This window comes from Parathielavia appendiculata (assembly GCF_033297405.1).
Source record: "Parathielavia appendiculata strain CBS 731.68 unplaced genomic scaffold N657scaffold_1, whole genome shotgun sequence".
NCBI classification, from domain to species: Eukaryota; Fungi; Ascomycota; class Sordariomycetes; order Sordariales; family Chaetomiaceae; genus Parathielavia; species Parathielavia appendiculata.
Genome location: NW_026944220.1, coordinates 1,691,607 through 1,718,126, shown reverse-complemented (window position 1 = coordinate 1,718,126; position 26,520 = coordinate 1,691,607). Strand labels below are relative to the sequence as shown.

General features: G+C 56.0%; 11 protein-coding genes across 11 annotated transcripts; 6 read left to right on the top strand and 5 right to left on the bottom strand.

Moving 5' to 3' along the window:
* Positions 1–945: 945 nt before the first annotated feature.
* N657DRAFT_660245 (MFS general substrate transporter) lies at positions 946–3,046 on the top strand (the record flags this gene model as incomplete). Its single annotated transcript, XM_062795032.1, has 5 exons — positions 946–993; positions 1,052–1,380; positions 1,437–1,494; positions 1,551–2,623; positions 2,707–3,046. 5 exons carry the CDS (start codon positions 946–948, stop codon positions 2,744–2,746), a joined length of 1,548 nt encoding a protein of 515 aa, XP_062652394.1. The 3' UTR covers positions 2,747–3,046.
* An 18-nt stretch (positions 3,047–3,064) lies between these two features.
* N657DRAFT_686123 (transcription elongation factor) lies at positions 3,065–4,616 on the top strand. The gene is made up of 3 exons (XM_062796817.1): positions 3,065–3,664; positions 3,729–4,469; positions 4,528–4,616. The coding sequence occupies exons 1-3, from the start codon at positions 3,533–3,535 to the stop codon at positions 4,534–4,536; spliced, it is 882 nt and encodes a 293-aa protein (XP_062652393.1). The 5' UTR covers positions 3,065–3,532; the 3' UTR covers positions 4,537–4,616.
* A 344-nt stretch (positions 4,617–4,960) lies between these two features.
* N657DRAFT_639108 (PALP-domain-containing protein) lies at positions 4,961–6,544 on the bottom strand. Its single transcript, XM_062791711.1, has one exon. It carries the CDS (start codon positions 6,445–6,447, stop codon positions 5,128–5,130), a length of 1,320 nt encoding a protein of 439 aa, XP_062652392.1. The 5' UTR covers positions 6,448–6,544; the 3' UTR covers positions 4,961–5,127.
* Positions 6,545–6,837: 293 nt separating this feature from the next.
* On the top strand, positions 6,838–8,733 carry N657DRAFT_608194 (DUF185-domain-containing protein). The gene is made up of 3 exons (XM_062790260.1): positions 6,838–7,268; positions 7,354–8,327; positions 8,394–8,733. The coding sequence occupies exons 1-3, from the start codon at positions 6,899–6,901 to the stop codon at positions 8,601–8,603; spliced, it is 1,554 nt and encodes a 517-aa protein (XP_062652391.1). The 5' UTR covers positions 6,838–6,898; the 3' UTR covers positions 8,604–8,733.
* On the bottom strand, positions 8,634–12,352 carry N657DRAFT_639105 (uncharacterized protein). Its single transcript, XM_062791710.1, has 4 exons — positions 11,961–12,352; positions 11,597–11,805; positions 9,131–11,536; positions 8,634–9,066 (listed from the first exon to the last, which is right to left on the bottom strand). The coding sequence occupies exons 1-4, from the start codon at positions 12,343–12,345 to the stop codon at positions 8,881–8,883; spliced, it is 3,186 nt and encodes a 1,061-aa protein (XP_062652390.1). The 5' UTR covers positions 12,346–12,352; the 3' UTR covers positions 8,634–8,880.
* A 209-nt stretch (positions 12,353–12,561) lies between these two features.
* On the top strand, positions 12,562–13,389 carry N657DRAFT_560783 (uncharacterized protein; the record flags this gene model as incomplete). Its single annotated transcript, XM_062788007.1, has 2 exons — positions 12,562–12,736; positions 12,818–13,389. 2 exons carry the CDS (start codon positions 12,562–12,564, stop codon positions 13,387–13,389), a joined length of 747 nt encoding a protein of 248 aa, XP_062652389.1.
* Positions 13,390–13,812: 423 nt separating this feature from the next.
* On the bottom strand, positions 13,813–14,562 carry N657DRAFT_652249 (uncharacterized protein; the record flags this gene model as incomplete). The annotated part of the gene is made up of 4 exons (XM_062794276.1): positions 13,813–13,874; positions 13,929–14,208; positions 14,269–14,397; positions 14,452–14,562. 4 exons carry the CDS (start codon positions 14,560–14,562, stop codon positions 13,813–13,815), a joined length of 582 nt encoding a protein of 193 aa, XP_062652388.1.
* Positions 14,563–16,441: 1,879 nt separating this feature from the next.
* On the top strand, positions 16,442–17,536 carry N657DRAFT_686117 (protein serine/threonine phosphatase 2C; the record flags this gene model as incomplete). The annotated part of the gene is made up of 1 exon (XM_062796816.1): positions 16,442–17,536. The coding sequence occupies one exon, from the start codon at positions 16,442–16,444 to the stop codon at positions 17,534–17,536; it is 1,095 nt and encodes a 364-aa protein (XP_062652387.1).
* A 1,379-nt stretch (positions 17,537–18,915) lies between these two features.
* On the bottom strand, positions 18,916–19,670 carry N657DRAFT_560691 (uncharacterized protein; the record flags this gene model as incomplete). Its single annotated transcript, XM_062787996.1, has 3 exons — positions 18,916–19,070; positions 19,140–19,421; positions 19,478–19,670. 3 exons carry the CDS (start codon positions 19,668–19,670, stop codon positions 18,916–18,918), a joined length of 630 nt encoding a protein of 209 aa, XP_062652386.1.
* A 2,241-nt stretch (positions 19,671–21,911) lies between these two features.
* On the bottom strand, positions 21,912–23,083 carry N657DRAFT_652246 (uncharacterized protein; the record flags this gene model as incomplete). Its single annotated transcript, XM_062794275.1, has 2 exons — positions 21,912–22,550; positions 22,616–23,083. The coding sequence occupies 2 exons, from the start codon at positions 23,081–23,083 to the stop codon at positions 21,912–21,914; spliced, it is 1,107 nt and encodes a 368-aa protein (XP_062652385.1).
* A 1,200-nt stretch (positions 23,084–24,283) lies between these two features.
* N657DRAFT_629679 (FAD/NAD(P)-binding domain-containing protein) lies at positions 24,284–26,239 on the top strand (the record flags this gene model as incomplete). Its single annotated transcript, XM_062790913.1, has 5 exons — positions 24,284–24,801; positions 24,852–25,009; positions 25,059–25,285; positions 25,339–25,741; positions 25,803–26,239. 5 exons carry the CDS (start codon positions 24,284–24,286, stop codon positions 26,237–26,239), a joined length of 1,743 nt encoding a protein of 580 aa, XP_062652384.1.
* Between the last annotated feature and the right edge of the window lie 281 nt (positions 26,240–26,520).

Below are 26,520 nucleotides of genomic sequence, written 5' to 3'. Positions count from 1 at the left end.
TCCATACTTCTGCAGCTGCAGAAAGTTACACTCAAAACATGCCGCTGCGTGCATTGGCTCTCCAAAACCAGGGCCCCGACTAGGTTCAGCCTTGTCCGTGAGGTGATGTTTCTGCCACCACAACAGACCGCGGCTCCAGCGTCCTGTGAGTTGATGTGATCGCGCGTCTTATATGAAGAAGTCTCCACGGCACCAGCTGGTTTGCTGACGCCATTCTCTTCTGCCAGTGTCAGCCAACGCGTCCACCAGAGATGACGTGTAGCAGAAATAGGTGATTTTTGCGTCAGAGATGACCGAATACCGGAGAGTCGCCATCAGAAACATCTCCCCACAAGATTCGCCTGTGAGAACCGGCCACCGACTTAACACCCCGTCCACACTTCCTCCTTAATCAGCCTTCACTGTTCATGGAAGCAGTCAGACGGTTCAGCAAAGCAATCCAACGCGGAACCAAACTCCCACACACAAAGCCACAGACGGGCCCCTTCCAACGACGTCCTCCTTGTTTTGGTCAACCTGTACGCATCATTCTCGACCTCGTCTCTCCCCAACCGCAAGACAATGGGCCAGACGGCGCAGACAGCGGCAGGGGACTGCCACCCGGAGATGCGTGTCGCACCTCCCGTGAGACGATTGAGCATCCCCGTCCTTCCTGAGTTGCATTTGACGAACAACCGTGACGAGGACTGGTTTGAACTGAAGATGCTGACACGAGAGATGCTCGACCGTAAACGGTCCCCTGACGCAGCTCGGTTGTCGGATACCACCACGTTTCCGGACCGACAGTCATCTCTGGATCTGGAGGAAGATGAAATTCCGGAAGAATCGCCTGGCCCGCCCCCAACACCGCAGGCGAGCCAGTCTTCAGACCTTCAGGGAATCCTATCCGCAGAGCAGCCCGGTTTCGTCACCGGATTCCCTCTCGTCTGCCTGACGGTTGGCCTTATGCTTGCCCAATTTCTGGTCTCGATTGACCGGACGATCATTTCCACGGTAAAGGCGAGAGTGATGCTCAAGAAGCTTTCCCGCTTGCTGACTTGTTTCCGTCCAGGCCATCCCATACATCACGCATGAATTCAGATCCACGCCGGACATTGGCTGGTATGGCTCAGCGTACTTGCTCACAGCGTGTGCATTTCAGCCCATGTTTGGCCGGATCTTCACGCTATTCTCGGTCAAGAAGGCGTATCTGTTTGCTCTTTTCTTGTTCGAGGCTGGATCGCTGCTTTGCGGCGTTGCACCGAATTCGATCACCCTGATTATTGGACGAGCTATCGCAGGCCTCGGTAGCGCGGGCATCCTGACGGGGAGCTTTGTGATTGCAGGAGCGGCTGTGCCGCTCCAGAGGCTTCCGATCTACATGGCGGTGGTTGGCACCATGTAGGTGACCCTCGTTTCCGCTTCTCCCAATGGCTTTCGGCTGCTGACCATGTCAGGTTCGGTGTCGGGGCCACAACAGGGCCTCTGCTTGGCGGCGTCTTCACAGATCTTGTGGTATGTAGTCCCTTGTAGCTGACTTCCTGAGAGACCCATCTGCTGACGATGGGCAGTCATGGCGCTGGTGCTTTTACGTCAACCTCCCAGTAGGAGGCGTAACGGTCGCGGCCATGGTCTTCTGTTTCAAACCCAAGAAGTGCGGGAACTCCGATCGCGGGTTCGTCGAACTGTTGCTGGACCTGGACTTGTTCGGGAATGTGTTGATCATTGGGGCCGCCGTCATGTTGTTCCTGGCGCTTGAATTCACCACACAGGGGATCGAGTGGTCCGACAAAAAGGTAATCGGCCTCCTCGCCGGCTCCGGGATCGATACCATCGTCTTCGTCGTTTGGCAATGGAAGAAAGGGGAAGCGGCTCTGATTCCGCCACGGATCGCGACACAGCGCACTGTGGCGGCGTCGTGTGGAATGTCCTTCATGGTCTACGGGGCGCTAATCAACCTGACATTCTTCTTACCCGTGTGGTTTCAGGCGATTCAGGGCGTGAGCGCCCTGCAGTCCGGCATTGACACGATCCCATACTTTGTGGTCAACGCCGTCTTCGCACTGCTGGCGGGCGTTTTCGTGTCAAAGATCGGATACGCGACACCCCCGGCGGTGATCGGGAGCGTTATCGGCACCGTCGGCCTTGGAACGTTGACTCTACTTCGGGTCGACTCGACGACGGCGCAATGGGCGGGCTACCAGGTGCTGACAAGCGCGGGCTTTGGGATCGCGATCCAGCAGGGCTTCACGGCGGTGCAGACCGTGCTCTGCGACGAGGACATGGCCATCGCCACAGCGGCCGTGGTGGCAGCGCAGTCGCTCGGTGGTGCCGTGTTCCTCTCGGTGGGGAACAGCGTGTTCCAGCACCGGCTCCTTCATGCGACGGCATCGCACGCCCTGGGCAGCGTCGACATCAAGAAGGTCATCGACAGCGGCGCGGCCTCGTTCCGGCACGTCGTGCCTGCCGAGGACCTGCCCGTCATGCTGGAGATATACAACAAGGCGCTCACTGCAGTTTTCACGGTGGCGGTTCCGGTCGGAGGGCTGGCTGCCATCATTTCGTGCTTCATCGAGTGGAAGTCGGTCAGGGCGGATAAGGCGGGTGGAGCGAATGAGGAGGGGGGAAATTCAGACGAGAGCTTGTCAACGGCAGTCGATGAGGAAAACTTGAAGGACAAGTTGGATGATGCCGATTCCACGACTGTGGCTGCAACTGAGACCACAGCCGATGGGCGCCATGCATTGGCTTGACTTCGTCAGGGTAAGAAATGTACAAAGGTCTTACACTGGATATGAGGGAGAGGTGCGTATAAGATGATCAGGTCTGAAAATTGATGCATTCATTGCTGGCATTTGCGGTTTTGAGATAATCAAAAATTGCGGCTTCCGAGTCAAGGAATCGACGATGACTTGGACTGGCGACCGCTGCCTGCATGTAAGAGTACTAGCTATTCGATGTTCAAGTTAATGAGGTCAATTTCAGAAGATGGTTACAGGTACCCAGGTAATATTACGAAGACGGGACTCCTGTTCCCAGAGAATTTCCAGTTGGTTGTGATCCAAGAGGGCACCGCATCATCAAACATGCTCTTTCCTCCTCGTGAAAAGACGTGTGAGGTTCTGAAACTTTCTCAAGGCGCTGACTAATCCGGATAAGCTTCGGATCAGCGCCTGGAGGCTCTGGTGGGGCATGGCACGCGATCGTGGCTACAACATTAACCGTGAACTTCAAGTCAACGCAATCGGGCTCCTTTGAGTTCTCGAACTCTGCAAAGGTCGGCCATTTTGTTCTGGGAAGCCGCCTCTCCTTCAGCACCGCTGCCTCCGGATTAACCGCCTCTATCTTGTTCCTGTCCCTCGCACTCTTTTGCTTTGCAGTCTGGCTTTGGATTTCATCGATTATTGCCTCCATCCTCCCGCATTGGAGATATCTAGATCTCCTCTCTTAAAACATAAAGTCGGAGGATCGCGCTGCCATCTACATCTCCCTCCTTGCGCCGCCCATATCACCCCAAAACGAAGCTTCCCTGGCCACGCACCTGACAACTACAATGGACGACCAAGCACTTAGCAAGCGGATTAAGACGTTGGCCAAGGCTGTGGCTTCCGATCCGCCGTCTGTCGTCATCGAGTTGCTCGAGGAGTTGAAGAGGGAGAAAGCGCCAACTGAGGATCAGCTCCGTGTAGGTTTGACCGAGCTCGGCGCTTGAGTTGACGGGATGGAATTGCTCATTTGCCGTACTGCAGTCCACTAAGGCTGGTGTCGCAGTCGGCAAGCTGCGTAACAACGCGAACAAGGACATTGCCCGACTGGCTAGCGAGATTGTCTCAAAGTGGCGGAAGAACGTGGATGCGGCCAAGGAGTCCAAGAAGCGCAAGATGGAGCAGAGCAAGTCGCCAACTCCCAAGGACTCGCCCGCCCCGCCCTCCACCTCCTACAGCACCCCATACGAAGGCGACCCCGAGAAGCGGCATTTCAAAGTCGACAAAGTCGACATTGTCCGGACGGGCAACAAGATGCGCGATGGTAGTATTGGAGTGCTCTACAATGGCCTGGCCTACCGCTGCACTGTGTCAATCGAGGAGGTGATGCAGCGCGCCATGGAGGTTGAGGCGGCAGCCTTTGCTGTGTACAAGGACACGCCAGAATACGGCAAAAAGATCCGGGGCCTCATGACGAGCCTCAAGCGCAAAGACAACCCCGAGTTGGGCCGCAGGGTCATGAGGGGCGACATCTCGGCCGATAAGTTCGTCCGCATGTCGGACGAAGAGCTGGCATCGGAGGCCCAGCGCGCCCGAGATCGCGAGCTGGAGCGCGAAAACATGCTCAGTGCACAGGTTCCCATGGCCAAGAAGTCCATCAGTGAGGATTTGCAGTGCAGCAAGTGTCATCAGAAAAAGGTCTCGTACAGTCAGGCCCAAACCCGCTCGGCCGATGAGCCCATGACGACGTTCTGCGAGTGCACCGTTTGCGGGCACCGGTGGAAGGTGAGAATGCCATTGTGTGGTGAGTCGGCTTGGCTGCCTTCGCTAATATCATGATTAGTTTTCGTAAGCCGGTACGATGGGCTGCGGTAGTTCTTTCTTCGCCGTTTTCCCCGTCTTTCCCCGCTTCCTTTGCCATTATCTTCCTGCATCGAGGTACGATACACCGATAGCCACCGCCGTTTAGTAGAGGCAGGTCAGGAGCGTATCGAGACGCCAGAATGTGGTGCGCTTGGCAACATGATCCGTGGGCCACCGTGATGGAGGTGAGGTTTTGTAGTTGCAGAGGCATGGACCTAAACACGCCGAGACGGCCTCTCCAGTTCTTTCTCTAGGGTCATGGGCGGTCATGGAGTTTCCGGTTATGGAGTTTGAGGAAACCCCTTGGAAGTTCATGATACATACCGAAGCAGCGGGGGATGCCCGCCTTGGGAATACGATTTTCGACCCGGTTTACAACGGGCGAGCAGTGAGGCAGTTTGTACAAGGAATATATCTGGCAGCAGGTCACCTGCTGAAATCGCAGAGATACCAAAGTGCATTGAGTTTAACAAGAATCAATACCCCAGGTTCCCAAAGCTCTTTGCCCGTGTTGAGAACTTCAGGCATTGATCTAGTATCTCGTCAGGCTGTCCAGCCACCTTAACCAGGTTTCCGACCACTACCTCCGGAGACCTTGGAGGCCCAGCACAGCAAGCAAGTCCTCGTCCTGCTCGTGGGTTTCATCCTCCAGTCCCATTGCAGCAATGTGCTTCCAAAACTTGCTCAGATGCCTCGTCCCTGAATCGCACAAAATCGTGACGACCCGGCTCCCCTTGGGCATCTTGAGTGCCGTCACCACAGCGGCCACGCAATTCACCGCGCTGCTACTCCCAATGAATATCCCATCGTGCTCCACAAGCCACCTCGCCATCCGACACGCTTGCTCGTCCGTGACCTTGACCGCATCGTCAATCAGGACCCGCCCGGCCTCAAAGTTCTCGGTAATCCGGTTAATCCCGATGCCCTCCACCATTGTGTCCACCTGCTGCCGCCGGCGGGTGCCCTCTCGCTCGGTCGACGAATACATGACGCCGTGCCGGATCTTGTTGTACAGCCCGCTGCCTTGCGGGTCGGCGAGCACCACCCTCAAGGATGTCAGATCCCTCTCCTCCTTGAGGTACTTGGTCACGCCGGCAATGGTGCCGCCGGTGCCGGCGCCCGCGACAAAGGCGTCTAGCTGGCCATCGGTCTGCGCGTAGATCTCCGGGCCCGTGGTCTTCATGTGCGCCGTGTAGTTGGCCAGGGACTCGAACTGGTCCGCAAAGAAGCCGCGCGAGGGCGTGTCGGATGCTGCCGTGTGCTCCTTGGCGCGGGTCCGGGCGAGGTTGACAAAATGGCCCGGATCCGTGATGGGCGTGACGGGAACCCGCTCGACAGTTGCGCCCAGGTGGTGCAGCAGGTCGGATTTTTCAATAGCCATGTCGTCGGGCATGCAGATGTGGGCCTTGTAGCCGCGGGCGCGGGCCAGGACGGCGAGCGAGATGCCCGTGCTGCCCACGGTGCCCTCGTAGATGGTGTCGCCGCGCCCGGGTGAGAGCAGGCCCTGATCCTCAGCGACCTGGATCATGTTGAGGGCGACGCGGTCCTTGGGGCTTCCGCCAGCGCCATTGAGGTACTCGGCTTTGGCCAGGATTAAGCAGCCAGTTGCCTCGGAGAGACTGCGGATTTTGATGAGCGGCGTGTTTCCGATTGTGCCCTCGACGCCATCCACGATGCCGTTGCCGCGGTCGAAACTGCTCACGGAGGATGTTTCGCGGTCCTCGAGGCTGACAGGCCCAAAGAAGATGCTGCCCCGTCGTGAGCGTTTCTTCCGCCGCTCATACCGTGCTTCCAGCTCTGGATAGAGGTCTTTGAACCCCAATGTCATAAAGACGCCGGCAATGAAGGCAACCGCCAAAGCGGCCGAGCCATAGACTCGGGGATGGTCGCTCAACGACATCATGCGCCCATGCTGGTTTTCTGTTACGATTGCTTCTTCCTAAGCGCCACAAGGAATAAAAGATTATCAACAATACCGAATTGGGAAGAACGTATACACAGGCAGAATATAAAGCTCTGATATCGAAATCCAGCAACAGACGGGAATACCTGATCTCAAAGGAAAGTAATTCTCAAGATCGTTGAAGCTTTCTGCGGCTTTGATGTCATCATACCTTACAGCGCTAATGAGCCCCAGCAGCTGCGCCAAGGCCGATCAGACCCCTGCCCTGAATTCGGGCTTGTGGGGCCGGACCCCGGGCGCTTGCTTGCTCGCGTGCTGCTCTCAGGGAGCTCGGGCCATCTGAAAAATGGCGATCCCGAGTTGCGATTGCTGGAGCTGACAGCGTCTTGCATCCTCAGGCTGTCCAGAGTCATTGGACCCTCCCGACAGCCAACGCCTGCTCGGCACCATGGACTCTCCCATCGTGACCCAGTTGTTCCGACAACTGTTTCGACACCATCCTGCTTGCCAATCGCGACGGAATCTGGCAGCCCTTGCGAATGCGCTTCGAGATGTGCGCCAACAACACCTCCGAGAGCAGCAGCTGCGGCACCAGCACTACAATCACCATCAGCACCGCTCCTATGTGACGCGCGGACGTGGCGGCTTGGGCGCCGGCACGCCCCAGGCCGAGAGCAACTGGCAGCAGCGGACCGATATCTTCCAGCACGACATGTCCGAGGAATTTCAGAAATTCCCCATGGTCACTGCCATGGATCTCCGTGGGCGAACAGAGAGGCCCCGCCGGGTCAAGATGTTCATGCGGGACTTCATAGAAGGTTGGTCTTTGGATGCTGCATCAAGGGAGTCAATCGATAACCTGGTGCCGACTACGGCTGACCTCGATTGCTTTGTCCTTCCCAGACAGTCTCTACAACCCAAACTACGGCTACTTCTCCAAGCAGGTGGTCATCTTTACCCCCGGTGAACCTTTCGATTTCCATTCCTTGTACGATGAGCTCGATTTCCACGCCCTGCTGTCCCGTCGATATGTCGAGTTCGAGGATGCTCTAGACGCCATATCCCCGAGCGACACCCGCCAGCTCTGGTACACGCCCACCGAGCTCTTTCGCCCATATTATGGCGAATCCATCGCACGCTATCTTGTCGCCAACTACAAACTCACCACCTACCCCTACCATGACTTGATCATCTATGAGATGGGCGCCGGCCGCGGCACCCTCATGCTCAATATCCTCGATTACATTCGCGACGTCGATCCCGCCGTGTACAACCGAACCAAATACAAGATCATTGAGATCAGCGCGCAGCTCGCGACCCTGCAGACCTCGCAATTGATGCAGAGTAGCGCGGCGCGGGGCCACGCCGACAAGGTGGAAATCATCAATCAGTCCATCTTCGATTGGACCAACCCCGTCCCATCTCCCTGCTTCTTCCTCGCCTTCGAAGTCTTCGACAACTTCGCCCACGACGTCCTCCGCTACGACATGACGACCCAGAAGCCGCTGCAGGGTATGGTTCTCATTGACGAGAACGGCGATTTCTACGAGTTTTACACTCCAAACCTAGACCCTGTCGCAGCTCGCTACCTCCGTGTGCGGGACGCAGCTACGGGAGGGCGGCACAAGGTTCCTTATCCGACCACCCGCCTCGGCCGATGGCTTGCGATGCAGAAGCCGCTGGCGGCCAACCTCAGCCCGCCGGAGTACATACCTACGCGGCTGATGCAGTTCTTTGATGTGCTGGGGCAGTACTTCCCTGCCCACCGGTTGCTGACGAGTGATTTCCACTCGTTGCCGGGCGCAGTCAAGGGCCTGAACGCCCCGATCGTGCAAACGCGGTTTCAAAGACAGCCGGTACCCGTGACTACACCATTGGTAAGTTTGCCTGGGAGCCAGATTGGTGGTGACACCCCGGGCGCCGTGACTGACATGAATGCACAGGTTCATCAGGGGTACTTCGACATCATGTTTCCCACCGACTTCCAGACTGCGGAGGCCACGTACCAAGCCGTTACGGGCAAGCTGACTCGTGTGCTCACCCACGAGGAGTTTATGCGCCGGTGGGCGTACGTCGAGGAAACGGAGACCCAGAGCGGCGAGAACCCGTTGTTGACATGGTACAAGAATGCCAGTGTGCTATATACTGTATGATAAATACATACACACACAACGCTTGTAACAAATGCAATGCCGCCAGCCCGTCGGATTGTCTTAACAGCTTCTGTCTTAGGCGAGGACACGTACAGTCACTCCAGGATTGCTCCAAATTCTATGATATTTCACCGGACTATATCCCCTGAAACTAAAAAAGGCCAGGTTATCATGAGATCTGCAACATAGGATATATGGTCCGCCCCGCCCACATAACCAGTTGAAGCCGCCACAGCGACATAACCACATTACCCCTTTCCGCCCGCTCGTCAGAGAATCAGATATTGAGCTCCTTCAACTTTTCGACCAGCCATTGCTCCGCCTTGGCCACAGCCTCGTCGAGTTTCGCAGGCTCGGCGCCAGCACCCTGCCGGCTCGGCTCCTTGCCGCCGGTCTTGCCGCCAATGACCTCTGTCACAGCAGCGGTCCACTGCTCGGCCGTGATGCCCTTGGACGAGAGGTGCTACGACATATCAGCCAGTGTTCGTCCACAATCTAGGCCAGAGAGTGAAGTAGTTTCAACTTACCGTGCCAACATAGACACCGTGCATAACCGCGTCGTCCTTGCTGCCTGCAAACACATACACGGTCCTCTCCTTGTCCTTGGACTTGTAGTAGGTCATGACATCGGCGATGGCCTTGGCATTCGCCGAGATGGGGAGGTGGCCGACGAAGAACTTGGAGTCCTTGTTCTCCTCCTTGGCGAAGTGACCCTGCACGGTGTCGAGTGCCGTTTTGCTCTCGGCCTTCTGGCGCTTCTTTTGCTCGTCGACAACCTCCTTCTGGATCTTGGTGAACCGCTGCCGCAACTCCTCCTTGGTCAGGGCAGAGATGGTAAGGGCATCAAGCTCGACCGCGGCGGCCTTGATCTCGGCAGCCTTTTGCGGGCCGAACTCGAGTGCCTGGATGTGGTCAAGCTTTTCGCTGAAGACCTTGGCGTCCCGCTGGGCCTGATGCGCACCGTCGCCCGTGTAGGCGACGATACGCCGGATGCCCTTGGCGATACCGCTCTCTTCAACGATGATCAGGTCCTTAATCAGACCAGTCGACTCGACGTGGGTACCGCCGCAGAACTCGACGCTGACCTTGCGCCACTCGGGGTTCTTGGGGTTCTTGAGGAGCTCGTCAACGTCCACGCCGATCGACACGACACGTACAGGGTTGGGGTATGTCTCGCCAAACACGGCGCGGACACCATTGATCTCGCGCGCGAAATCCAGGTCGACATCCTTGGCGTAGGTCTTCAGATCCCTCCGAATATCCTCATTCGACATTTCCTCGATCTTCTTGATCTCCTCCAATGTAACTTGGCTCTTGTGGCTGAAGTCAAAGCGCAACTTCTCCTGGTCGACCAGCGACCCCTTCTGGTGGACATCCTCTCCTAGCACCTCCCTCAGCGCATGGTTGAGAATATGTGTGCCCGTGTGGTTGTTCCGGATGGGCTGACGCCGCAGTTCGTCATATTCGCAGATGACTTCATCTCCGGCAGTGAGCTCTCCATACTCAAGGTATCCGTTGTGCACGATGTAGCCGCCGTACTCTTGGACGTCGAGCACCTTGAACTCGGCGACGCCATCGATAATGATCCTGCCGGTATCTGCGACTTGACCACCAGACTCGGCATAGAAATTCGTCCTGTCGAGCAGCAGACCGAGAGGAGTCTTGGGCGGGAGCTCCTTGCTGGTTGTGCGGAACTCGCTGCCCGTGAAGACCAACTGAACCTTGCCCGTAGTGTCACCCTTCTGGTACTTGGCGTCGGAATCTGGCCGAGGCAGCTGGATGGTGGTCTCCAACTCGGCAATTTGGTGCACGTTGAGCTTGGGGAAAGTCTGAACTGCTTCCTTGACAGCCTTGCTAGCCTCTCTCGCCTTCTCCCGAGCAATTTCAACCTCAGCCTCGTCAATAGTGAGGCCACGCTCCTCCGCCATCAGCTTTGTAAGATCCTCAGGGAACCCAAAAGTGTCGTACAGCCGCCAGACATCAGCGCCGGAGAGCTTGTTACTCTCGGCTTTTACCGCAAGCGCTGCATACTTCTCAAACTGCTTCTCGCCCCTGTCCAGCGTGACGGCAAATGCCACTTCCTCCTCGTCCAGGATCTCCTTAATGTCCTCTTGCTTTTTCTTCAACTCCGGGAACTGCTCGCCCATTTGTTCGACAAGCGCCGGCAGAATGCTTGAGAAGAAGGAGCCAATCTCGGCCTGGAAGTATTTCCTGGCATACCGCACGCCTCTCCGGAGCACACGCCTGACAACATAGCCCCGACCAATGTTGTTGGGGACAGCGCCATCAGCGATCGCAAACGCGAGGAGACGAATATGATCGGCAGCCACACGGTAGGCGGTATCGATTCCATCAACGTCGTCCTTTCCGTACTTGTCAGTATAGGGCCGAGCGCCCGTCACCTCCTGTATCCTGGTGAAGAGTGGGGTGAAAATATCAGTGGCGTAATTGGACGTCTTGTCCTGGAGAGCAGACACAAGACGCTCGAACCCCATGCCGGTATCGATGTGTTTCGCGGGCAATGGCTTGAGCGACTTGTCCTTCTGGCGATCGAACTGCATGAAGACGTTGTTCCAGACCTCTACCACCAACGGGTCATCCTGGTTGACAAGATGCGCGGCGTTCCGCCCCCCAACCTTGTCGTAGTGAATCTCGCTGCAAGGACCGCAAGGCCCTTGGTCGCCCATCTCCCAGAAGTTGTCCTTCATGTTGCCCGGCAGGATATGGTCCTCGGGGACGCCCACTTCGAGCCACAACTGCTTCGCCTCGAGGTCCGGCTCGAGACCCATGTCAGGGTTGCCTTCGAAGTATGTGACGTAAAGTCGGTTGGGGTCCAGGCCGTAAACCTTGGTGAGAAGTTCCCATGACCATTGAATTGCCTCCTTCTTGAAGTAGTCGCCGAAGGACCAATTCCCCAACATTTCGAAGAATGTCTGTCACCGCATGTTAGCCGAGCATCGCTATCGGGGTTGATCACAAACGGCAGGGCTCACGTGGTGGTAGCTGTCCTTGCCAACGTCGTCGAGATCATTGTGTTTGCCACCGGCGCGGATGCACTTCTGTGTGTCGACCGCACGCTTCAACTGGGCCATAGGCTCAGTCTTGCCGATTGTCCCCAGGAAAATTGGCTTGAACTGGTTCATGCCCGCATTCGTGAAGAGCAATGTGGGATCATTGTGAGGGACGACCGACGATGAGGGCACTGTAAGGAAGTCCGGTCAGTAAGAATGAAGACAATCTTCAAAGGGAGCGCATGTCTCCCAATTGGCGATTTCGAAATCTCAGGAACGTCCTGTTGCGCAGCAGCGAGACGCGTGCGGCGCAAGGGCAGAGGAGGTGCTGATGATGGTGCCTTACCGATCGAATGGCCCCTCTCCGCGAAGTAGTCGAGGAAGGTCTTGCGGACGAGGGGCCCAGTCCACTTGACTTCGGCCATGCTGGGCAGGGTTGAAAATCGAGAATAGAATTGATGGCCGCCGTTGATGGAAGCTGACGCGATCTGTAGGTGCACGCTGACCAAGGCGGGGTAAAAGATCAAGGGGTTGTGTGTTGAGAACGCGGTGGCTACTCGAAAGTTCTCGAGTACGGAATTAGATAGCGGGGCAATGGGGCGGCTTTTGTGGTGGAAGCTTCGCGACCCATGACTCAAAGGCTCAAAAGCCGGGCGATAGCAGCCGGGCCCACCCCAGCTTCTGGACCGGCGCAACCACAAGGTCTTGTCCAAGCGCAATGCTCGCGACATTTTCCTCCTTTCCCCTCGCGATATCAGCCGCTTCTGTACTCCGAACAGATACTCAGATCCCCGCAGCGATTGGGTAACATCCACAGCATTTCAGCCCTCTGCAGCTGGCGGCGCGGCAGAGGGGTCAGTTGGCGAGGAGAGCGAGCGATAAGGAGTGGCGAGGCGGAAGGAAAAAAGAGCAATTGCTGGCGAACTTTGCGACGACCACCCCTGGAGATGGATGGACTCGGCATTGACCACCGCTATCACCACCAACACCAACACCAACACTTTGGCCATGCGCCATTCGCACCACAGCAATTGCCATCACAGCCTACGCGCAAGCGCAAGGCCGAAGTGCCACCAGAGAACAATGAACGTCTATCCAAACGGATGAGTTTATTGAATCTCGGTAAGTTTTCTTGGTCCAATAGAAGTCGGCACATCCGACCGCTCTCCCATGCACCACTTACAGCCGACTAATTCGCATCAGAACACTCCGGCCAAAAGCTTTACGTTCCAGTCGAAAGCCCCGACGCTCACTATGTAGACGCCAGCGCGGCCACCAAATCCCAGAAAACTCGGCGCCACAAACAACCCATCGATGACTCGCAAATGCAGCTCGACGATTCTAAGTACAAAGTCTACATCTACAACATCGACGACGAGCTCTCCTCATCCGACAACGAGAGCGAAAGCGCCGACGGCAAGCTCGTCTTCCTCCCCGACATTGAGAAGCACCTGCTCGCCAGCCGCATCCCGACGCGCGTGCTGGACCCGAGGCCCGACCCGTGCGCCGAGCTGGCGGGAAAGGAGCTCGTGTTGTACAGCGTGCCGAGTTCCATCTCGATTCCCGAGGAGCAAGACAGCGTACGCAAGGCTATTATTGAAGCGAGAGCCAGGGCGAGGGAGAAGCAGCGGGCTGGGATGCTGCAGGCTGCTGCTCGCCAGGCGCTCGTGCCTGTGCCGGCGATGTCATCATCGCCATTATTGACGGTTGGGCCGATGGAGGCTGAGCCATTGGTTGGGTTCGAGGAGGACCCAGATGCGATGGAGCTTGATTAAAGGCACAAGCGGAGGGAGAGCTCAACGCTGTATTGCGGTGATGCCCATGTTCGGCGCTCAACGAAGAATTTACGACACATTATGATGGTTGGGTGGTTGCTTTCAGCCAGGTGTTTATGGGGCGGTGCAGGTGCAAGTTTAGCAGGCCGATGGCACTGGGATCTTGGTATCAATTAACGAGTTTGATGTTTATTTTTACTCCTCCTAGGACTGGTCGGACGATTCTAGGTTGCGCGGGCTGTGTATGCAAAGCAAACGCAAGATACAGCCCAAACGCCAAGCTCTACTACCATTAACGCCAGAAGATGATCCTGTGGCCTTCTACCGCCTTCAGCGAACTTCGTTCCTCATCAGCGAATTACTATTACGACGCCCTCGACCCCGTCAGGTGAAGCTTTCTGCTTGATGTACGGCACTGATTTCTCAGTTGCGGAAGGTGTCGGTGTTGCCCGTACCCTGTGCCCACATGGAACTCGCTGGAGGACCTGGAGGTGGTGCATATGTGGCTTGCGGTCTGCTGGAAGACGGAGGAGGTGAACCGGGCGGCGGCGCATACTCGAATCGCTCCTCGTTCTGTTGCTGACTCTGCTGTCCCTGCTGACTCTGCCCGGCTTCGGCCTGGTGAGTGGACCTTACCTTTGTCGAGCCGGCAGGGGGCTCGTACTTGGGCGGCCGTGGCGCATTGGGGTCGTATACAGGTGGAGGCGTGGCATGCATGTCGTAGTAGTGCCGTTCAGGGGTATACGGGTAGAAGCTTGCGGGCTGAGGAGGCCGATAGTGAGGGTCGACTGGGGCAAGAGTTGCGTGGGACACCAGGAACTTCACAGCGTGTTAGTACTTGTACTTTGGGAGAGAGAGAAGCAACCTGGCGAGACATACTCGGTGATAGCTCAGGGGCGGCAGGCCCTTCTGTATCCTGTTTTGCGCGTGTATGTAGCCTATCAAAAGGTACAAGCAGAGTACGACTACTATGCCGAGGAAGAGCGACCATTTCAGGATGGATCCCGTCTGCTGCCAAGTCAGCTTCGTGTCTTGCTGATCGCGACCAAGATCACCGCATACCCTTGTGCTCCAGAATGGCACATAACAAGTGCTGTCATCAGGGAATCCATCTTCGGTGAATGTGCAGTTCTCAAAAGCCCCAGCTAAGAGGACTGGGTCCCCAGGAGCCATGGTGTTCGCGGTACCTGAAATCCCTGAAGCTCGGTCGAGACGAACGATAAGGGTGTGACCGGATGACGATGAATCACGCACAGCGAAAGGTAAGAGGCACGAAAGGGACCAGGAGACGCTATAAAACGGATGAAGTTCTTGTGGATGAGAAAGAGTGGTATCCCGCGGAACTTGAGAAGATGTGCCAAGGCTGGAATCAATATGAAGTGAGTGAGCTCTTGGCTTGGGTTTTTGGGTGTAAAAGTAACTACGTGTGCAATTTGAGGGCAACCGCGTCGGTAATAGAAGGTCGCACCTTTCATTCGCACTGCAATTGATAAGTGAAGTCGGGGCGGGACTCGGATGTCTGGATGAGATGGCAGTGGCGCTGGGCAGAAGAGTACAAAACCGAAGGGAGGTTTTCATGACGAAACAGCATTTCATCTACTTCCGAGACGAAGGTAAGGGTTGCGAAACCCCTCTCTCGCCTCCAACAGCAATTCGATGAAATTTGAGGTCAATTAATGTATGTATGTACAATATGAGAGTTACGGAGTACATGGCATACCTTCCAGGGTCCTTCTGATGGAGGCCCGTGACTCGACGGAGTGCTAAGACCTTGGACTTGATCCCACTGAAACACCAGCTCAACCCCACTTTTATCTCGCCGCCACCCCTTCTTCCAAGAATCGGGCAGTTGGCCCAGAGAGCCCAAAACAGGAATCCCCTATTGTAAGCCACATAAGACATACATACGCATACGCGGCGACTACTAGAGGTAGTAAATAAAATTGAGGCTCCCAAATACAATTTATAACTCAATTAATGATGTGGGTGATACGCCTAGAGTTGTTGATAAATTTCCTTTTCCCCTTTCCTCTCGAGGTTAAAGCTCAGATCTGAACTCTTTCCCTCAGCATTTTTTGGCATTTCTTAACAAGCTTACGGATCCGTAGAGGAAAATCTTGCTCGAGTCCTAGAGAAGAGCTTGAAAAAGAAAATTCACCAAGACCTCTACGCGTATCGCCAATATCATCAATCGCGTTATAGAATCGGATTCAGGAGGCTTATATGTACTATATTCTATATCGTCCGCGTACGTGTATGTGCTGTATAGGCCTGTAATGGTTGGATTCCATCTTGGTCCTTCTGGCCAACATTGGCTCAACTGGCCGCTTTTAAGATGGTTGGTAGGCCAGATTTAAAATGGCGTTGACTTGGTGTTTAGAGAAAGCAGAGCAACGGCGGCGCGTCGGCAATCTGCCGGTGATGCACGGGCCAGGCCGCTCCAGCCGATCCAAACCGGGATGGCGGCGAATCTCCACATCTGCAGGCGAAATCTCGCCCGCAGCAGTGTCTCGATTTCCGCATCGGCAAGGTGACATAATAGCGCAGCAACAACCTGATAGGGATTGGACGTCAATTCCACCCTCATTCGGGGCTGCACACAAGGCCCGAAAAACACAACTTCGATCCCTATCCTAGACCGACAGACCCGATGAGGTGGATCACTTAGTCCGTCTTGAACTCATATCTCAATTGCGACAGCCAAACACTTCCGTGATGCTCTGGCAAAGGAATCTGTACACTTAGCCTCCATTCTCTGCCGGGCCAGACAAGGCCGCGCAGAAACAAACCTTTTCCCTCCATCCATCGCGAAATGGCGGGCACTCTTCGCGCGGCCAAGTTGCTCCCACTGCCATGCCATCGCGCAACAACCACATCGGTGGTGAGGCCCATGGCTGGGACGGAAAGCTCTTACGGCACTTCCCGCACTACTCACTTTAGCACGACACCGACTGTTCCGCCACAAGTGTCTGCGTGCTTGTCGAAAGCCGTTGACACCACAGCGGCGTTTCGGCGACAAAAACCCGGTCTCCCTCTGGTATCTTTTCCATTGATGCGCCCACGCGTCGCCTATTCAACCCACGCACCGTCGCCAAGCAACAAGTTCGTCTACAATGTCGCCGCGTCATATATTGCCAAAGGCCGCGTCTATGACCCCTCGACCCACGTTTTCCAATTCAACCCATACAATCGCGTGCAACCACCAAAGGGCGGCCGCGGGAAGGCCCCGCGCCCCGAGTCAGGACAGGACGCGTTCTTCGTGAGCCGACTTGGCGCCGTTCCCGGCGAAGTTGCCCTTGGCGTAGCCGACGGCGTGGGCGGGTGGATGGATAGCGGCGTCGACCCGGCCGACTTCTCGCACGCCTTCTGCGACTACATGGCTGCGGCGGCCGTGGCGGCCGCAGCCACAATGCGAGGGACGGGCCGGCCACTTACGGCGCGCCAGCTTATGCAGCTGGGCTACGAAGCTGTGTGCCACGACCCCGCCATTAAAGCAGGCGGTAGTACCGCTGTTGTCGGCCTGCTCACGGCCGAAGGCCTCCTTGAGGTAGCCAACCTGGGCGACAGCGGCTTCATCCTGCTGCGTCTCAACGGCGTACACGCTTCCAGCGAGCCGCAGACGCACGCCTTCAACACCCCTTACCAGCTCAGCGTGGTGCCGCCGAGCATGCTCTTGCGGGCGGCAACTTTTGGCGGAGCGCAGCTCATGGACCAGCCGCGCGACGCCGAGGTGACGCGCCACCGGCTCCGCCACGGCGACGTCATCGTCTTTGCGAGCGATGGCCTCTGGGACAACCTTTTCAACCAGGACGTGCTGCGAATCGTCAGCCGGACAATGGCCCAGAACGGCGCATGGGCAAGCACTGAGCGGGGCGTGCAGGTGGCGCCGGATCTGAGGCCGTATACTACTCAAGGAGAGAATACCACGTCAGGGGCTCCTTGCCCTACGCTACAGAGCCTGCTGGCGACAGAGATCGTCAGCGCGGCTAAGTCCGCCAGTGTCAACAGGAAACTGGACGGCCCTTTTGCGAAGGAAGTCAAGAAGTACTATCCGCAGGAGATTTGGCGCGGGGGAAAGGAGGACGACATTTGCGCTGTCGTTGTGCTCGTGTCCGAAGAAGAGGCGCCCGTGAAGGCTAAGCTCTGAACACACGCGCGACGCATCTCGGGACCGGAACTTTACCCCGCTCAAAGCAGAAGACCTTGAAGGTTGATGGTCAGACACCAACAACCTTGATGGGGAGATATGACTGCCAAAAGGCGAAGCGATTCATTCATATGTACTCCTGAGCATTGCCGAGGCCTTCCCATAGAAGCCTTCAGCTGGCGTCCATCAGGAAAACCGCAAAGGGGAGCAAGCTTGTTCAACTTGGATCTTATGTCGAAGCATACGTTCCCAGTTAGGATAGACATGGTTGTCAGAGAGCGCGTTCGTGATGGATCTGGGGACCGAACCATCCGGATGTTCAGATGGCCCGGGTTCATTAAAGGGCAGGAGGATCAGCAACCATACATAGTTACATCAGAGTATTATCATTTGAGCGCAGAGTCGCCGATAGAAAGACATTCCAAGCAGTCAAACGATACTTGCTAGAGAATCCGATCTGAAAACTCATGTTACCTCAAGTCGCTGTGCCTAATTACGCAGCCCTTGGACCCGAATAGCCTGTCGGAAAGTCCATGTTCGGATGTATGCTGCCTTACGTATATCTTGTCCCACCTACCTGACTCAAACACCCAACCCACAGAAGCCACCGCCACATTTCTCAACGGCTTTGTATTAACATCATAACGCTTCGTTGCCGAAGATCGAGTGGATAGCGTCCGCGGGATATTACTGGCAGCTGCAGCCCACAGAGCCTCATGTACGGATCCGTACGCTCCCGCTGATCCAAGCCGCAACAACACGTCTGCAGTGTAGGACAACGTCAACTCGGCCTGTTAGCTGCATCAGCAATGTAATCAGCCGAAACCCACTGCACGCGCCCTGCGAGTTGCCGACTAAACTAGCATGTTACTAAAGGGATTCAAACCACTAAGAACCGGCACAGCAGCGCTAGTCACGATAACAACGGCATCCATCAACAATACCGAGAATTAATTCCCAGGGCACACATCGGGCATTGGCATGCCGTCCGCTCTACCCTAATAAACTCCTAAGGCTGGTAGTGTAGCAAGCCAGTATTGACATAACCGCCACTAAAAACACACGCGCTTGAAAGCGCATACGTCCAGTAAAAACGACATGGCAAACCCCTAGAAATTCGCGCCAATGCAAGGACCTAGTTTTCAACACCATGATCCGAACTCCACCGCTGCGCACTCGTCCCATGACCAACCTACCACCCTCCAAGGTCATGCTGAGATCCTGACCCAGTTACTGAGACCGACCCGCTTCGCGCGAGTCCGGCCGCGGCGCCCGGTCACGGCATTTTCAAGAACAATGTATGTACGAGAAGACGATGGTACCAGAAACGGTATTCCGTCTCGGAAACCGACAACGCCGAAACACCGCGCGGTGGTTTTTTAGTTGAAGAAGACGAGGGCGGCCACGGTGACCAGGACGAAAGCGAGGGGCGAAGCGAAGCGCTGGCCGCCATTCGTGTTGGGCGGAGCGGTCGCCGAGGTGGTGGCAGCCGCGCGGGTGCTCGACGGACGCTCGCTAGACGTGGTGGTGAAGGCTGCAGAGGAAAGGTGTCAGTCATCCAGACAGGACGTAACAGAGTAGCCTTGATTGGAGTGTAACTTACAGGAGGAGGCAGAGCTGCTAGCGCTAGAGGTGGTGCTGCTAGTCTCGCTCTCACTGCCAGTGCTGCTGCTACTGCTGCTAGAAGTGGTGCTCGAGACCGTGGTCCTGCTGCTAGAACGGGTCGCGGACTCCGAGGCGGAGCTGGAGGAAAGGCTGCCGGTGCCGGAATAGCTGAACAGTTTGCCGTAGTTAGGCTCGCCAGACCCGTCGGTGATCCTGATGGCATAGTTGCCCGACGGGATGCCGCTGAGCGTGAAAGTGTACTCGCTGCCCGTCACACCGCCTGTGGTCAATTAGCGATTGGCCCGTCTTCGTGAGAGACATGTCGCGCTTGCTTACTGGCAATGTCGGAAACCACTTTCAGGTTTCCTGGGTCGCCCGTCATAAGGGTGATGGTAATAGGCCCTTGGGCGTTGTTCCACTTCAGAGTGAACGGCTCACCCTCCTCAATGTCGTAGTTGCTGTTGAGGAGAACCGGCTTGGCGAGCACAGCGGCCGCGAAGGCGAGAACGGTGCCGACGGAGAACTTCATTGTGACTGAATTGAAGTATGAATATTCAGATTAAGCGATGGTCAGGAGACAGCGTAACTATCGACGAGCGATATGATCAGTCAGAGTACTGAGGAAACAGAATGTGATGTTGATCCGTGCAACTCGGAGTTTGGGAGAGTCGAAGTTGGTGCTCGAGACGCGGAATGTGGTTGCCGGGAGCGACCTACCAAGCTGTTTAGAATGCGGTTTGGTGTAATTAAGTGAGACTTGCGCCGAAGATGGCAATTGAGTATTAATGGAATGGAAAGTGGATGGTGAACGACCGTGGAGGAGCGAGGATATTATTACGGCAAAATAAAAGCCAGTTGTGAGTGACAGGCACGAAGATGGCAGTGCAGAAGCAGGAAGGAAGGAGGAAGAGAGAGGAAGAACACTCGGCGGCTCCCAGGGGCCAAAATACCTCGACAGCCGAAGGACGATGCCTTGGAGTGACGACTCACGCACTGGGGTCACTACACCCAATAGGAGGGGAGGAAAGAAATATCATTCGCTTGATGCACCCCGGAACATGCTTGAAATGGGGAAGCGGCACGGGAAACCTGGGCAACCAGGGGCAGACAGGGGGAAGGTACAGACCAGGGTTTGGATCGGACGGAACGTCGAAGAATAGGCTGCCGTTCCCCTCTCGGCAGCTTTCTCTCATTGACCATGCAAGGCAGGCATAGGTAAGGTTAACTGAGAAGGACCGGAGTTTCCAACGGCGCTGCGGAAGGCGCAGAGTTTCGGACACGTCTTTTGCGGCGAAGGGCTCCTTCACGTCTCGGACCCTGGGGCAACGATTTCTTCAGCGCGGCTCTTCACCGTCTAGAGTCTCGGCTTCCGTTCCTGGACTAGTGTTTGTGGTGTTGAATTAATGTGGAAATTGCATGCAGTTCGATTCAGCCCTGCAAAAGTGCTCCGCAGCAGCAAGTCGCCGTGCCGTCCGTCGATGATGCTAGAACGGGACTGGAATGGTACGGGTAGCAGTCCGATACGGAGGACTTTTAGGTCTTTCCGTTCTGCCTCTCCTGTTCAGCAGACTTTGCCAAAGAGGATGATTGAGGTGTCGCGCGCCGGAGCAAGTTGACAGGCACATCTCACATGGATGCATGCAGGTGGACCTTCATCTCGCTGGTCACGGATCCACAGCGTTTCCTCCATGTTATTGGCGGCAGTGATTCCATAATTCATATTGAGAGATCTCGAAGGACTGCGTCGCTGCGAATGTTCGATCCCCATGAATGCTCGAGGTAGGTTGCTCAGGTGCTTACGCGGAAATGGAGTACTGGACAAGAAGTGACGAAGTGACGAAACACCAACCTGATGCTGGCTCAAGACAAATTGGCGGAAACGGCCAATGGATTGTCGCGCTGTAAACAGCACATAGAACTGTTCGCTGCTCCAGTGCTTTGCAAAGATCACCATGCCGATTTTGAACAATGACGAAATTGACTGCCACACAAGATCTGGCACCCACCCTCCGCTAGATGCGCTTGGCTTTCCAGCTGAGGTGATCACAGCTAGGAAGGCGGTTGGATACTCGCGTCGCACAGCAGAAAGTCAACAGCCTTCATGTCGTGTAAGATGTGATCCTGGTCGTCCGAGCTGAAGCTCGTGGCCAAACTCGGCACCCATGCCTTTGGGCATTGAATTGCTGCGCCTACGCGCTTTCGCGTCCTTTACCCCCCCAATGCCTCATCAGGTTTCCCAGAATTGTCTCGGGAAGCAGCGTGCTGGACGCTGAGACATCTTCCGACAAGCACATTGTTGCGGCGCATGCCGTAGGTAAGACAGCGAAACGGAGTTGCAAGTTGTACTTGTACGGTTGTCGTGTCGTAACATACCGTCTCGAGCATCACTGTCGGCACAGAGCCGAATCACCTGACGAGACCAGGTGCATGTCCTCCCGCGTGACAATCTTTTGACCGATGCTGAAGGGTCCTGAAGATCGAGGTTCAGCCCCTCTGTGCAAGGCCTGTTCCAATGCTGCGGCGCAGAAACACTTTCGGCTCGGGTAAAAGGAGTATATGCGGGATCTGCGGACAGTGCCCTCATAACAGGAGACAGAACCACGCAGCGAAAGGATGAAACACCCTTTTGCCTCAAGGAATCTGCCGCAAGCACTGTCGTTCGGGCCGTCGCACGCCGTGTCTCGTCACCAGCTGCGTCCGATGGCAACAAAGGCGTTATTGATAACCAGCAGATATAACACTATGGTGCTCGAAATGTCCTCAATTGTGCTCAGGAGAGAAGACATTCGACGACGCCACGGTGCACCCCCTGCGTCTCCTCAAACAGCGTTCTGACGGAGGTGCCAAGTCCCCTCATCTTGTCGACGAAGTCGTCTAGGGAACCACCGACGCCAAAGTACAGCCTCTTGGCGGCAATGAGAGCCCTGGCATTGCCACTTGAGCGCTCGCGGCGCTCACGCCGCAGGATCGAACGCAGCGTGCTGCTGAAGCTTTCGAGAGCAAACGGAGAGTAGATGGTTTCGGACCCCAGCAACAGTGTCTTTGTGGTGTCTGGGAGGTTCGCAGGTACGCCGGAGCGGTAAAGGAGGTCAACGAACTCGGAAGACCATGCTCCTGAGAGGAAAGATAGGGTGATCCGATCGCAGGAAAGGGTCTGTCTAAAGGCTTCGAGCACTCCTGGTGTTAATTCCAGCTCCCCGTCAAGGCTGAAAGCCTCGTCGAGCTTGGTGTCTCCGCTCCGCCGCTGCAGGGCCCAGGCAAGAATCAGGTTGGGCAGAGTCACGAGATAGAGCACAGAAGGGTTGTAGTCTGCGAGGGCAAGCACGAGTGGATGCCTCTGGTCGGATTTCCTCTCACCCAAAGCCCATTGAAATAGAGCAAGTGAAGGCAACGCTGTGCCGCAACCAAGCTGCAGAACAAATCAGCAAACGAGCAGTCTAACCTGGCATCCAAGTATAGGGCACATCACCGCACCTCAATCAGGACACATGGGTCTTGCAGCAGAACATCGGTGACGTTCTCGCGTGCAAGCACCCTGACCAAGTCGACGCTGCTCTCCCAGCTCTTGAAGCCGCCCTCGTAAATGCCCGTCTTGACATCGTGGTCCCCGAGTCCAGCTTCCGACTCGGAAAGGTTGTCGGTGTTCTCCTCAGCCATCAGCTGGACACGCACATCCCACAGCTCACGCCGGGGTAGCTGAAGGATGCGGCTACCCCCGAGATGGATATCAAGCAAACTGAAGGCGATCCTGGAGGGCAACCGCGAGAGGAGATCATCCAGGGAATGCTGGGTCGGCGGAAGCAACGGCTTGCCTTGTACAGGGAACGCGCCTGCCGCCGAAGGAGAGGATGATGTTGTCGCCGTGTTATTGGTCTGGGTCTGTACAGGAGCTTGGACGTCCTCCTCTATGTCGTCCCCAGCGAAGGAGAATGAAAACGCCATGTTCCCCTGCCCGATGTCCAGAGAAAGATCGGAATGTTGTTTCTGTCAACCTGTCCGGTGGCCTAATCTCGAGCAGAGTGCGCCAAATACGAGAAATAGTTTGCCGCTTCAGGTGCACCAGCTTTGCTTTGCCGTCAAGAAGGATGCGTTGTTGAGAGCCTGCCCGGCTGACCTGACGATTGAGGTGATACAATCGGATCGACCGAATCGCCGATGAGTTTCTTGTGGGCGACCGTGCACTGTGGGGCCACCGTAGGGTTCCACTACGGCAGGGCAATTCCGCCGAGCGCCCAGATCCATTTGTTTGACAGCCGCACCCCGCTGACCCAAACATCATCTCATTCGCCTGCATCAGCAACTTCCCGAATGCAACCTACGGCTGCAGGTGTTGTGGTTGGACAAAATACGGATTCCATCGGGATGCAATTATCGAGTTACGCAGCTTGCTTCGGCTCCTGTTGCTTGCAACGCCTAGACCTGCGCAACGCCCAAAAATCTTCCACGAAACCGGCACCAATGCGCGTGCGAGGCCCATGCCCGATGGTCTCTCGCCCCCGACAACAGCCTGGAGAGTTGGCACGTCTGTCTGCCGATGCCGCATGCTGACTAGTCCTTTGACCAAATTCCTTTGCGACTTTGGCGAGCCTTGCTGTGGGATATGTATTATCGGGAGGCTATGTGGCTCCATGGCGAAGTCTGGCCCGCCGTAAATGGACCAACTGTGCAGGTGCTTCCTCTGGCCGGCCCCTCCACCCCGTCAAGCTGAACCAGGGCATGAGTTCGGGTTGGGTCGTGATTCTTTGAGGGCTCTCCATGTTTGCTCGGTCATCATGGTCAAGTCGGACACTAGTTTGCGGCATACCTGGCCAACCCGGTATGAAAGACGGCTTGGAATACTTCGAAGCACTTGCCTATCGTGGAAAACATATCCAGCTACAGACGAAGGCCAAGTTTGGCTGCGGGGGCATTCCTCCATCCTACGAAACGAGACAACTTAGGCCCGCTCCTGTACCGTGAACCCATGCTTCAGCCAGGTCACTCCGATCCTTCTCTGGCCGGGATATAAGCCCGGCCCTCCTGGATCCCAAACTGCTTGCTCCAGCCCAGCCGGTTCAGCAACAAGCTCGGCTTTGTTAACCACCGTCAACTTCTCCTTCTTTCTGTCCATCAGAGTCGACGCCGGACGCTCACACCGAACTCATGTCGCAAGTCAACGGTCATGCCGAGGCAGTCGAACCCCAGCCTCCCCTTGCTGCTTACACGGTGCAGGAACAGCCCCTCGGTTCCACGCGGCACATCCGTATTGTTGTCATTGGAGCCGGAGCGAGCGGCCTAAACCTGGTCCGGACGCTGCGGCTCAATCTCAGCGACTTTGAAGTTGCCGTCTACGAGAAGAACGCCGATGTGGGAGGCACTTGGTTCGAGAACCGCTATCCCGGGTGCAGATGCGACGTCCCCAGTCACAGCTACCAGTTCTCATGGCGGCAAAAAAAGGACTGGACCAACTTCTTCTCGACTGCAGAGGAGATTGGAGAGTATCTGTGCCGGGTTTGTGACGAGGAGGGCATGAGGGAGTCGATCAGGACTTCGCACCAAGTGGTCTCGGCGCAGTGGAGCGAGAAGGATGGGCAGTGGGAGTTGGTTATCCGGAACTTGGAGTCCGGGGAGGAGTTCAGCGACTACGCAACCTTCCTCGTGAACGGGACGGGCATCTTGAAGTAAGTAGAGATATGAACCCTACTTCTTGCAGCACTCTGACTGGAAACAGCAATTGGAAGTGGCCGGATCTTGATGGGCTTGATTCATTCCAAGGGCGCCTGATTCACACTGCCCGGTGGCCAAAGAATTTCGACCACACGGGCAAGACCATTGCCGTTATCGGCAACGGATCCAGCGGAATCCAGGTGCTGCCAGAGCTCCAACCGGGTAAGACTTTCACACTCCGGTTACACTCAGAAGATCTGACAAGGGCCAGGTGCCGAGAAACTGTATCACGTATTCCGGACGCCCACATGGGTTCTTCCTCCGAGGATCCAGGCGTGGAAAGTCATGGGCCAAGCCGGCCAGATTCTGAGCCAGATCCAGATGGACGCCCAGGAGAACTTCTCGCAGGAGACCATCGAGAGGTTCCAGTCTGACCCCGACTTCTACCGCGCGTTTGTGAAGAAGATCGAAGTGGAAGTGAACAACGCTTTCCCGGTCGTAAGATGATCCCGCTCTTTGGTCCTTTGACCATGGCTAATGTCATTGTTCAGGTGCTCGCAAACAGCCCGGTACAAGCCTTTGCCAGAGCGAAGGTCACGGAATACATGACGCTCATGCTCGGGGGGAACCAGGAGCTTTGCAAGGCACTGATACCCGACTTCCCGCTTGGATGCAGGAGAATGACCCCCGGCCACGGATACCTCCAAGCCCTGACACAACCCAATGTGGAAGTTAGGCGATCAATGATCAAGCGGTTTGTGCCGGAGGGTATCGAGCTGGAATCCGGGGAAATCTTGAAGGTCGACGCGATCGTCTGCGCGACAGGTTACGATACGTCTTTCCGCCCGCGCTTCCCGATTATCGGCTGCGACGGAAACCTTCAAGACAGATGGAGAAACGAAACCCCAAAGGCCTACATGTCGTGCGCCGTGGCCGGGCTACCAAACTACTTCAGTACGTCCACCCTCCGCCCGCGCATCTTTTTTCACAGCTCCCGACTAACCCCATCCCCCAGTGTTCCTCGGCCCCAACGGGCCAATTGGCCATGGAAGTGTCTTCACTCTCACGGAACACATCGCAAAGTACATTACTTCTGTTATCAAGAAATGCCAGACCGAGTCCATCAAGGCCATCGTCCCGTCTGCGGCAGCAGTCGACGACTACTTTGAGCACATCACGGCCTTCATGCCGCGCACCACGTGGGCTACGCCCCGGGGAAGGTCGTGGTTCAAGAATGGGCGTGAGGACGGGCCTGTCACGGCGCTGCATCCTGGCAGCCGGATCCATTTTTTCCACATGCTGGAAAGGTTTAGGGGTGAGGATTGGGAGTATGTGTATATGGGGGGAAGGAGGAATCGGTTTGGGTACCTGGGCAATGGATTCTCCACAAAGGAGCTGGATCCGCAAGGGGATACGACCTGGTATCTTGATGAAGGGGCGGTTGTGCGATAAATGGGATTCCAATTGTGGCTGGGGCGAGTTGGCACGGTTGGTTGGGTGTTGGGTTGAGGGTGCCTCGGGGTTTACCTCGCGGGTTTGTGCATTATCTTTCAGATGATGAGGACCGGGTGATGATTTCAGACATACGAGGATGGGAGATAATTTGAGTAACCAGCCTTGTGGCTAGTCAAAGTCGCCTTCGCACGGCTGCTTATGCTTCTAGCTTGGGATCGCGAGTCCCTTGCTCGAAGGCGTGCAATGATCAGATGACCAGCGGCTGTGTTATCATTTCT

Coding starts and splice junctions, on each gene's coding strand:
- N657DRAFT_639105 (XM_062791710.1), bottom strand. CDS start 12,345: ATGTCGCGAGCATTGCGCTTGGACAAGACCTTGTGGTTGCGCCGGTCC. Junction 11,806..11,960: donor GGAGAGGGGCCATTCGATCG/GTAAGGCACCAT, acceptor ACTTCCTTACAG/TGCCCTCATCGTCGGTCGTC. Junction 9,067..9,130: donor ACGGTGTCTATGTTGGCACG/GTAAGTTGAAAC, acceptor GATATGTCGTAG/CACCTCTCGTCCAAGGGCAT.
- N657DRAFT_639108 (XM_062791711.1), bottom strand. CDS start 6,447: ATGTCGTTGAGCGACCATCCCCGAGTCTATGGCTCGGCCGCTTTGGCG.
- N657DRAFT_608194 (XM_062790260.1), top strand. CDS start 6,899: ATGGACTCTCCCATCGTGACCCAGTTGTTCCGACAACTGTTTCGACAC. Junction 7,269..7,353: donor CATGCGGGACTTCATAGAAG/GTTGGTCTTTGG, acceptor TGTCCTTCCCAG/ACAGTCTCTACAACCCAAAC. Junction 8,328..8,393: donor TACCCGTGACTACACCATTG/GTAAGTTTGCCT, acceptor ATGAATGCACAG/GTTCATCAGGGGTACTTCGA.
- N657DRAFT_686123 (XM_062796817.1), top strand. CDS start 3,533: ATGGACGACCAAGCACTTAGCAAGCGGATTAAGACGTTGGCCAAGGCT. Junction 3,665..3,728: donor CAACTGAGGATCAGCTCCGT/GTAGGTTTGACC, acceptor GCCGTACTGCAG/TCCACTAAGGCTGGTGTCGC.